The sequence below is a fragment of the Arachis duranensis genome, chromosome 5 (genome assembly GCF_000817695.3).
Source record: "Arachis duranensis cultivar V14167 chromosome 5, aradu.V14167.gnm2.J7QH, whole genome shotgun sequence".
Lineage (NCBI taxonomy): Eukaryota > Viridiplantae > Streptophyta > Magnoliopsida > Fabales > Fabaceae > Arachis > Arachis duranensis.
The window spans coordinates 96,117,429-96,129,284 of NC_029776.3; the positions used below are offsets into that span (position 1 = coordinate 96,117,429).

An 11,856-nucleotide genomic window follows, 5' to 3' on the forward strand; every position below is an offset into this window, starting at 1 on the left:
AATTATGGTCCCCCTAAATAATCAGTGTACGTCCGCCCATGCAGGAAACGTCACTGGACATTGGCATGGACGAGGCGGCTTCTGGAACAGGATATTTAGATGATGGTGGTGACCTGGGCAATGATGTACATGACACCGGTTTAGTACGACCAGAGGTGATGGAGATGTTGTTTAACTCTCTCGACGAGGCTTAACGACGTCCCTGACACCAACGATGCACTTCACGAACGTATATTCGACCTTGACCAGCTCCGACATCATCGTGACAACGGTGCCAGTTCTAGTAACCCATGATGGACGGTCTAGGCACCAGACCTGCAACCAAAGACCGCCCCTCGTGACGTTTCCAAGTGCCGATCCAGTAAACTTATCATTGAAATTGGCTTTGTTCTTCTTGTGTTTTCTTGACTATAATTTCTAAGAGGTGAAGATGGAACTTTCCCTGATTTTGCTTGTCATGATCCGTTATATTCCGGTTTTACCTAATTTAATGTAACGTTGCAGAGTCTAATATTTTGTTTATAAATATTAGTATAGAATTTGTCTAATATAAATCTTTTCAAATAACAAGACACGAACAAATGTTGTGGATTTTTTGCATATACAAAATTCGCAACATAATTCGCGAGTGACACAATGCCGCAAAAATTGCATATAATTTTTTCAACAAGTTTCGCAAGTAATAAATGCCCAATGAAAAGTGAAACTAAACTTTTTATAAATCTGGCAAGTAGTTCCACTATAGCAAAAACTACTTGTAGATACCAACATATGTTGGCTTCATGTTTAACATTTGCAACTATATTTACTTGTATATGATCCTTAACTACAATCTGAAATAAAAACTGCAACAACATTCACAACTAAGAGGTTAAAGCAAAAACTGGATAAATATATTCATTGAAACGAAAATGTCATGTACATTAACCAACTCAGACAAAATGAAAAGTGAAAAGGACTAATTTACAGTTTACATAGCCAATCAAGTATTCTTCATAAACTATCTTATCAAACCTCTAAATATTACTAATCATGACTCTTCAAGGCACATTTTATTAATCATTTTCATTTTCATAACTTTGATCTTAAGAATTAAGATGTATATCCAAGACTATAAACTCAGCAAGCGCTGCCTCCTATGTTCCATCATTTGGATGCTTACAATCGTACCCTGCAAATGTAAAGACAACATACGATTGTTCAGCCAAACTCAATGCAGATATTTCAAGCTTTACATTTCTAGATTTGCTTTTTCATCAGTAATTAATAGCTTACTCATTTCAACCAAAAATGCGTAGTAAGAATACATCAGAATTAAAAAAAAATTATTGAATTCAACCAAACCACAGATTTTTAAGGCCACAACAATTTCAATTAATCTAAGAAAATGTAAATTATGCGAAAATAAAGGAAATTCAATGGATAATAGAATAACGTATAGAATATAAATAAAAAGAATTGAAAAACGAATATAATCTCTTGCCCCAAAAAAATCATGCTCAAGAAACAACTATAAGCTATAGTGGAAAGACATAATAACATCAAAATTTAAAACTTGCATCAAAGGTAAATAAATTAACTCTTGGGCATAATGAAAGCATAAGCACATGATCACAATAACCTTAATCTTACTATATGTTCCATCTTGTCCATGAAACCATTGCCCAGAGAAGACAAAATCCTGCTTTGCATGCTTCCTGAGCAATCATGAATGTAGATTAAAATAATTTGATTATAACTTGCTTTCTGTTCATTGATTGAAAAATATTAGTAAGGCAAAAAACTCACCTTCAGCTCCACAATGATTGTTCTTTATCCAATATTCTAACAAACCCACTAAATCAATGTAAAAGATACACAAATCACTAAATTAGTGTTTAAAAAAAATACAAATCCTCAATCTAAAATCACATTATTATCAGAAAACTGCTTTCTACGCAAAACAAATCAAATCTTAATCTCCCAAAATTGTTAAATTAACAGATGCACCTTGAAGGAGGTAGAGATGGGAGGAGGAGTATGACGATGGAGAGACATGGATGCACGACGATCCCATGACGGAGTGAGGCACGACTAGCCCTCGACGGAGAGAAGCCAAGGGAGCCGACAGGAGAGGGTGGGCAGAGAGAGATTCGTAGGCAGTGGGGGTGTGCTGGTGAGAAAGGGGCAGTATGGAGGCTGAGGGTAATAGAGCTGGAGGGAGGGAGAGAGAGAGATTCTTAGTGAACGAACAAAATATTTGTAAAAAAATACCCAAAAACAACTCAGCTCGGCTCAACATTTGGCATTTAAATCAGATTCACTTAAAGAGAATGGCTAGTTTGGCACCAAGTTGGACACACACGACATGCTCAATGTTCATACACTGCAGAAGGAATGAACTGGTTGCATGCCTTTCATGCACTTGTTGGCTTCATGTCCACAATAAAACTCTTTCTTCAATCTAAACCCTTTATATATTTTAAATTAAATCTGATTGGTTTTAAAAGAATGGAATATGATATTTCACTAAAGTAAATGACATACCAGAACCGCTTCCTAAATTTTAATAGTTTTGAGTCTCTAATAACTAATAACTATTATTGTTTGTCAATTTGGTTCTCCCATCAACTTGACTTGTCAAATCCTAATGACAATGTCTCACATGGCCTGTTAACCAATTGAGTTAGACGGACATGTAAGATCGATCGAGAATAAATTGATCCATACTTTACAAAACGTAAAAACATAATATTTTTTAAGAATTAATCTAACTAATAATATAATTTGATGCGACTAACATTCTGGTTATATTCATTTTCTATGATATTATGTCTTGTTCTATGTGATTGCTGAGTGTCATTAGGATTTGATGTATCGAGTAGACAGAATGACCAATTTGATGGATGTAAATAGTTATTGGAAATTCACAAAACTATTAAAATTTGTTGATGACTAATACGTCAAGGAATTTCTCGGAAACTAATTTAGATAAATACAGTTTGTCTTTTTTTCACTAATTAAAATTAGGTAAAATCTTATATACAGTTATCTTTATATGAAATTAATAGTTAAAAATTGTTAAATAATTTAATATATTTGATTAAATTATTATCTAATGATGATCTGTGGAAAGAGGAGGACATGGAGCTTGGAATTGTTATTTTCGCTTTGACCAGCAATTCCAACAAAACAATGGTACCAATGCATCACCTTCCCTACTCCAATTCCATGCCTTCACCACCCTCTCCATCTTTTCATCAACCGCGAGCTTACTACACAGTGCCTACTTCTACAAATAATACTGCATGGTTTCCTGATTCTGGTGCTAGCCACCATGTTACAGCTGATCCATCAAATTTGCTATCCTCCAAACAAGCATTGACAGGCTCTATGGAGGTAATCGTACAGGTATCAAAATTCGTAACTCTAGCTCATCTTACCTAGTTGAAAAATCGAATAATGTTAGTTATAAATTGCTCAATTTATTATATGTCTCTCAAATCACTCAAAATCTGCTCAGTGTGTCTAAGTTTGCTGCTGACAACAATGTACCCCATACTGTGCTTGTACGTGATCAGGTTTTCAAGAATCTGCTTCTCAAGGGCCAAACTAAAGGGCGCATATATGTGTTTGACAATCTGCTTGTTCCTAAAAATCTTTCTTTGAATAAAGAATCTCTCAGTAGTAAATATCAAAGAGTCTGTAATAACATAGCTATACCTAGTATGCCTTTCAATTCAAATTCATCTTCTTGTAACTCTATACTTTCTTCTAGTTCCAGTAATGAAAGTCCATTTTTCTGAATTCCACTCGCAATATATCCACTAATGATCGTAGTTTTACCTTTGGTAACAATCAAAATAATAAAAAAAAATAACAATGCTTGCTAGCTCAAATAAATATGACATATATGAACTATGGCACAAACATTTAGGCCACACTGACATAGCCACTGTTATTAAGATTCTTAAGCAATGTGGCTTGACTCTAACACCTAAATATGTGCCAAATAGAGTGCGTGAGACTTGTACCAAATCAAAAATGCACTCTATTCCCTTTTACTCCATTGACACACAATATACTACTCCCTTAGAATTGTTTTTGCAGATATTTAGGGACCTTCTACCATCACTTCTCGAAATGGATATAGGTTCTATGTTTGCTTTGTTGATGCTTATACCAAATATTCTTACTTGTTCCTTCTAACAAACAAATCTCAAGCTCTAACAGCCTTTGAAGTGTATAAAAATTTGATGGAGACACAAACAAGCTGCAAAATCAAATCTATACAAACTGGCCATGGTATGGAATTCAAATTTATAGCTTTTACTTCATTTTTACAGAAACATGGAATAAGGCAAAGGTTTTCTTATCCTTATACTCATCATTAACAAGTAATGTTGAGAGAAAACATAGAAGTATCACTGAAATAGGTCTATCCTTATTATTTACTACTACTTTACCCATGATATTTTGGGAGGATTCATTTTCAACTGTTGTTTATCTATTAAATAGGTTACCTACTAGCATTCTTAACTATATGTCACCCTTTGAAAAGCTGTACAATAAAAAACCAGACTATACTCTATTAAAAATATTTGGTTGTGTTTGTTTTCCTTTCCTAAGACCATATAATAAACATAAGTTGCCGCTTAGATCTGAGAAATGCATTTTCCTAGGCTATGATAGCAGTCATCATGGTTTTAAATGCATGACTAAATCTGGTAGAATATATCTATCAAGAAATGTGCAATTTGATGAACACAATTTTCCTATGCTGAATTATTTGATCATACTAATATTCTTCCATCTGCTACTAACCAAGACACTGTGACTACTAATCCCTCTTTTTCTCTTATGTCCATAAGCTCTATTCCTAATGCCAGTAATATTCAGACTGTATCATTAATTCCCAGCCCTGAACAACAACAACACACTACAAATGACAGTGTAAGTACAACACAACATTCTCATAGTACTTTCCCATCTTCCAGGCCTCTACACAACACTAAATTGAAGGGATCGTATGAACAAATTTTTTCCCCTGTAATCAGACCTCCCCCCCACCCCCTCTTTAAGAATTGTGCTAAGCATTAGTTCTTGTATTAACACAATTATCCAAAAATACATGTAATTATTGATATTGATTATTAGATATGACTCAGAGAAAAGGGAGTGCCATTTTATGAAAGGACTATGCTATAGAAGAGTCAAAATGAGTGTGTTTTTTAAGCTCCAAGGAACAAACTATGCACACAGGGTATGAATAAATAAAATGTAGTGGATCTGGATGAGAATTAAAACTGAAAACTAATCAAAGTTCAACTCGATAGCATTTAGCTAGTTTAATCTTCTTGCTCATAATGTAAACTGCCAATTTCCTTGTCCACAATTTATGCTTGTTTATCCTGTGTCATAAACTCTTTTGACTTGTTCTTCACACAAGGATTTGATGATTTGAAAGTTGCATTGATATATATCCCTTTACTCAAGTTGAGCTATGTACAAATGACAGATCAGTTTTAATAACAAGAAGCACTTTGGAAGAGCTAAAGAGGCAACAATAACTTACCAATGCTGTTCCCTAACCATACTTCTCTGTGCGGGATTAATAGTTCAGATGCGTGCCAGCTGAACGGTGGAGGATCCTTCTTGCCACGACCGTGGTCAGGATGGTCTCGCGGTGTTCTGACAGACCCAAAAATTTTTCTTTTATATCTTTTCGCCAAAGCAGAAACAGTGTCGTTCAACAATTCCGCCATCCATTGACAATAAAGTGTAGAGCCAGGTAAAAAATTAAAAATAAAAGCAGATTTCGTTACATACTGCCATGGAAACTTTGCGCAATGAAAAGTGAAAACGAAAGAAAGGAGGAGAAAGGGAAGACGGGAGTAAAAAAAAATTTGGACCATTTCTCGATTTGTGCGTGTCATCCTTGCGCAGGGGCCATGCTAATCTTCTCTGTATCGTTCCAATTTTATCGGATGTCCCCGAAGGGACGAGCCTTTACATTCGCCTCTGATATATAAGTTATTGGTTTTTTCAAAACCCGGGCGATGTCAGACTTGTTTGCCATTGAGAGCAGCTGAAGAATATCAACAAGTTCTCAACCTCGCTTTATGGAAAATGAAGGAGGGGATACAACTAGTTGTGTGGTTTCTGTGTTCATTTCGGTGGTTCTGCCTTGTTGGTGGTTGCATGCATAGCCATTTCAGGTTAGCCTTGGGGAGTTTAAGAGATGGTTTGCAATGTTCTTAAACACGGTTGGTCATGAAATATTTTCATTATTAATTGCTTGTTTGAGGTTGTCTATAAAATATATAAAGCTATTTGATCCAAAGTTTTAGAATGTTCATAGAAAAATAAAAAATGATTAATGATATTGGCCATTTTTTTTAAAATGCTATAGAAGCAATTTATTTATGGCGCTTATATTCCATATGCAGTTAGCCTAAATGAATAACCCAAATTTATTAGAAAAAAAATGATATCCAACACAAAATATAATGGCCGTGAGTGATTGGAATATGTGCTTTATTTTTGCATTACCTGAATCTGGATGAAAAGGCACTGCGCATGACGCACTATATTCGACGATGCTATTACAACTCCTACTATAAATATCCTCCTCCAGGTTAGTTTCTATAATATTCTTACAAATGAGCTATATTTACTTGATTATCATATGATATGTAACTAATTTTATTATTTATTAGGTAAATATTATTTGGTAGATGACAGTTATCCAATACCGAAAGAGTATATTGGTCCATATAAATGTGAACATTATCATCTTACAATTAATTTACAAATCATAATGAAATGTTCAATTATTATTACTCAAGCTTAAGAGGTACAATAGAGAGAACTTATACATGTCCAAGTTCAAAATTGAAACTCAAGTTTAAATGGTATGTACAATCATGACTATTTATAACTTTATTAGAAGCCATTCTGGAACACATATTAAATTCACTCAATATGATTATACAAACATTCTTGATGCAGAAGATGATAGTCATGTTAGTGAAAGTTCTGATCAAACTTTAACTTTTAGCTCTTCTACAAAAATAAACCGAATTCGAAACTCGATTAAAAATCAAATTATTAATTACATGCAACAGAAATAATAGTGTTATTATGTATTAATTTTGTATAGCATATTATATTATCTTTTATGTATTTTATTTATATTTTATCTATTTTTTATATAAAATATCAATTTTTATGTTATTTTTTATTTAATAAGTAATATTAATTTTTACTATAAAATTGGTTAATTAAATTCATTCAAATATCTAAAACAAAATAATAGGATAATATAAAATATTATTTAAATTCATGTTATACAAACTTATTTTTTATCAAAATCAAGTTTGAAAAATCAATTTGATGCAAACATTAATTCAAACACACATTATGACATTATATCATTTAAAAAAAATCCAACATAAAACCCAAGTGGGATAGGACGATAGGTTCATTTTTGCTTTTGATTCGTACCAATGACTACTCTTAGTTTATAAACCATAATTTCATAAACAAGTGGAATCAAATAGAAGAAATATATTTACATGAACCATAACACTTTAACGAGAAACAAAAAAACAAAAGTTGGTGCAATAATTGGGGATAAACAAGCTAATTCAGAAATTCATCTCGGCATCCATGTAATTAAACAATTATCTAATGCCATGCAATGCAAGAGTCCACAACCTTCGTTGAACTTTGAACCCATTTTTGCTACCAATATTAACTAGAACCATTAAAAACCAAATTGGAGAAGGTTCTTCATAGGCTCATAGCATTCCAACCAACAGGGACTTCAAAAACTTGCATGTGTCAACCATTTCTCATCATATTTCACCACCTTTGCTTCCAATTGGTGCTTCCAACAGTGGAATCAAACCCCATTTCAAAATCTTATAGGTATTCATTCTACTTTCACAAGATACTACTAAAATAAGCCTAAAAAGGATTATCCAACATCATGTACAAGCCAAAGATATCAAAGATTTCCCTCCCAATATCAGCAAACAAAGGAAAGAAAATCCGCAACCTACCGTTACGTCGTTCGAGTTAAAAATATTACATCATTGAGTCATGGTTAACTAGAATACAATTTGAAGAACTGAGGAGGAGGAGGAGGAGGAGGAGGAGGAGGGGGAGGAGGAGGGAGACAAGCATTACCCGAGAAAACCAAACACCTTTCAGCGACGCATTTTTGCAGGGTTGTGAAAGGGCATAAATCTTTCCATACATCTTTAAAATGGATGATGAGAAGCAGCAATAATGTATAGCAGCAGTGCCTTCCATCTCAATGTCGTATTTTAACCGACTTAGGGGGTTAAGCGTCATCATCAAAAGAGAAAGAAACTGCTGAATACTTCAAGATGATATGGGTTCATAGGGGTATGATAACCAAGGGTGCTTCAAGGCCTCAGCCGCAGAGGGCCGCTTCTTTGGGTTAACCTCGAGCAAATGAGCAACAAAGTCAATGAAACCTTGATCTCCCATCGGCAATCTATGCCTCAATGACGTCTTTTTCGGGATCAGGTATTCTAACTTGTTGGATTCCTGTGTAAAAAATATATCTTTACCGTCAAACTCTTTGAAGAAAGTAAAGGGCATAGGTAATGGCAACACTTTTACATTTTTAACATGGCAAAAACTTTATAAACATTTTTCTGGAATGATGACCAGTCTGTTTCATACACTGAAAATTAGAAATATAATTTGTACCTGATTCCGTTCATAAAGCATATGATTTTTGGTGAAGTACTTGTATGTATCTCGTCCCTTTGCAAGCATACTTTGATCAATTGGACCAATGATCCCAATCACCCGGGCGAGTAATGTTGCAGGGGAATCATTTTGGAAAAGAACCTACAACAAATTTAGTGGAGTGTCACATGGCAAAGACGAAGAAGGATACAAGATAGAGGATAACAGTTCCTCTAAACAAGAGCAAAAACAACCAAAAGAGTTATCTAAAAAAACATGGGTAAGAGAGAATTAAGCATCGGGAAAATAGGCGTATTATGCACTATGCAGTTATTATGATTCCATTTTTGGGATGTATAGTTATTTTTCACTTCCACATCTAAAACATGCTTCGAGTTTATTATTTGATGTTACTACAAAACAATCCCAAACTTACTTGAGAAAGATTTCCAACATCTAAAAGAACATCATCAGGGAGAAATAGATGTAGAAGAAAACATTTCACATGAGTAATTCCCGTGTGAACCAGAAATGAATATTAGGTACAAACTAAATGGTTGGAAGGATATATCAAATTTAATGCGATTTGAGAATACATATTTACCATCTAATCATATATTAAACTTACATTGCCAGTGCAAAGTTCTGCCAAGATGCATCCAAGTGACCAAATATCAATCTTCTTGTCATATGAAAGTCCCAAAATGACCTCAGGTGCACGATAGGACCTGGACTGAACATAGGAGCAAAGGTGATCCGTCTCAAAACAACTACTTCCAAGATCAATGACCTTCACCTCACATCTGCTATAGCTTTTAACCAAAATGTTCTCCGGCTTTAGGTCGCAATGTATTAGTCCAAGGCTGTGCAAAAACTGAAGTGCTTCCAAACACTGAATGGTAATTGACTGCTCACACAAATTGAAGAGTTTATAATGACAGTAGTAGGATAACAGTTAAGGAAAACTTAAGATCAAACACGTAAACAAACATACCTGTAATCTAGGCATTGTGAAGTAGACTTCACCGCCTGATTCTCTGTTGAATTTATGAAACTCGTACAAATTGGCTTTAAGTAGCTCGCATACTATTAACAAATGTTCCTGCATAACAAAAGGGGAAAGGAATGAAATGTGAAAAGTCAGTCATAGAACCACTAATCAAAAGATCTTTAGTGAACTCTTGTTAGGAAGTTTAATTCATTAGACATAATAACATAATTCAACTCTAATTAAAAATTGAAATCAGTGCTGACAATTTATACGATGTCCTGTAATGCTATGGAAACTGCCAAAGCTCAAATTGTTATTAATTAACATAAGTTTTTGGAATATAATGGAAATGTGTAGCCCAGATTCGGTAACCATTTAACATAATGTATGGTGTAGATACTTAACAGCAGAAGGGAATAACAATTCAGTAAATTAAATAAATAGACTTATATATGCAAGCATGACCAAATAAAAAATTGATTGAAGATCAACAGCACATCCAAGATCACTTACTCTATAATAGAAATAATCATATAATCGCAGAAGGTGATACTTGTCAGCAGGATCATGCTTATTGACATACTTCAGAAGCTTGATTTCATCAAGGCTTTGGTCAAAGAAGTCCTTGTTGTTTTTTATAATTTTAACACAAACATCCATGCCCGTGTGCAGGTCATGAGCTTGTATAGCTTTGCTAAATGCAGCAGATCCCAGATACTCAGTGACATGATAACGGCCAGCTATTACCGAATTCAAAACAACATGGAAATGCTTGTCTTCCTCAAAGCCAGTTCTGATAGCAACAAACATAGGTTCAGATAGACTATCTTGGCCAAAGGAGGAAGGATATGAACAACAAAAAGAACTGTTTAGCTGACATTCAAAGGGATCAGCATGCATTGTTACATAGCTAAAGCTTTTATGTCCTATTTACACCTTTTGAATCTATGCAATCATGGCTAATGTACTATCTTTTATGTCCCATCTTTTTCCATCAAAAGAAAAAATTAAATACTAAGTATCTACCAAAAAAAAAACTAATGGATCAATTCACTAATGTACCAAACTTTTCAATAGTTTCCAACATCTAGTAAAATATTTCTTTCCTCAAATACTTTGCAAACTTTTAAAAAGGGAAATAAAATAAAATTATATATATATATAGCAGCAAATGTATGTAGTGAACATGCCTGTTTTTCCTGTGCACAATCTTCAGATTGAAGGTTTCAAACTCCTCCTCCTGGGCTTTTATTTGCCTTACCTGCTCTTGCACAGCAGCAGCCTCTTCATCATCTAGTGAGGCGCCTAGTTCGTCTTCCCTTTCAGTGCCACCTTTTTCATCCTCTTCTAGCTTGGCATGATCTGTTTCAGTATACCCATAATTTGATAATGTGGTCGGGGAAGAGTTTGTTGACCTCACCATATTAGCATTATTATCATCCCTAGAACTTTTAACGGGAGAAGAATCGCTGCTCTTTCGCCTCCAAGAAGAAAGCATGTCATCGGTTCCCACATATGCATTAAGACGATCATCTCTTTCGTCCACATTACAACTACTTGACCATAGAGCCTTACTGGGACCAGCTTGAATAATCTGGCCATCATTTAAAGTTTGGGGGAATGAGAAGTTCACATCATTATTCGTTTTCATCTGTAAGCGTGCATCTTTATCACCCCCAATGATGTATTTATTCAACTCACTCTTGTCACTTTTTTTCTTGCTTTTTATCGATTTGTTCGAAATGTTATCCAAATCATGACTGTGTTTGGAGCCACCAATCCCGACATCTCGATCACGGAAATATTCTAAATCCCCTTCGCTACTACCCCCAATCAAACTTCCATGCACTTCACTGCCAAAGTCAGCAGCATCACTGTTAATCCCCACTCCAATTGACCTAACCGAACCATGCTGATCATCTTCCATACAGATATCTTCAAGTCGTGATCTTCCACTATCATTTAGAAGCTTCCCATTTCCTAACATGGTGCGATCATTTGTCTGGGAGACAAACCCCTGCCATACAGGTTCCACTCGCATCAGATTCAATTCTTCATCGTCAATCAATTGTCCATTGTATTGACCAATTGTGTCAATATCATTTGTTCCTCCATACATTTCAGTAACCGTAAGACCAATGGGATCATCCGAAACAGTG

The 11,856-nt window shown here is 34.7% G+C and overlaps 2 protein-coding genes and 1 non-coding gene across 5 annotated transcripts; all 3 read right to left on the minus strand.

The window, feature by feature from the left end:
• Positions 1–873: 873 nt before the first annotated feature.
• On the minus strand, positions 874–6,209 carry LOC110281819 (uncharacterized). 3 transcript variants are annotated; one of them, XM_021144106.2, is made up of 5 exons: positions 5,555–6,209; positions 1,990–2,193; positions 1,789–1,836; positions 1,633–1,697; positions 874–1,171 (listed from the first exon to the last, which is right to left on the minus strand). In XM_021144106.2, the coding sequence occupies exons 1-5, from the start codon at positions 5,913–5,915 to the stop codon at positions 1,112–1,114; spliced, it is 738 nt and encodes a 245-aa protein (XP_020999765.2). In that variant the 5' UTR covers positions 5,916–6,209; the 3' UTR covers positions 874–1,111. The 3 variants fall into 3 exon arrangements, with proteins under 3 accessions (XP_020999765.2, XP_020999766.2, XP_052117493.1); XM_021144107.2 differs by having other exon boundaries at positions 917–1,171; positions 1,622–1,697; XM_052261533.1 differs by lacking the exon at positions 1,990–2,193 and having other exon boundaries at positions 917–1,171.
• On the minus strand, positions 5,880–5,982 carry LOC127747945 (U6 spliceosomal RNA). The gene has a single exon (XR_008009891.1). It is a non-coding gene; the product is annotated as a U6 spliceosomal RNA (small nuclear RNA).
• Positions 6,210–7,538: 1,329 nt separating the features above from the next.
• On the minus strand, positions 7,539–11,856 carry LOC107490575 (uncharacterized; the record flags this gene model as incomplete). The annotated part of the gene is given in 6 exon segments (XM_016111349.3): positions 7,539–8,559; positions 8,725–8,868; positions 9,335–9,613; positions 9,701–9,808; positions 10,211–10,490; positions 10,888–11,856. Coding segments are annotated over 6 exon segments (1,969 nt in total), but the record flags the coding sequence as incomplete, so codon positions are not given.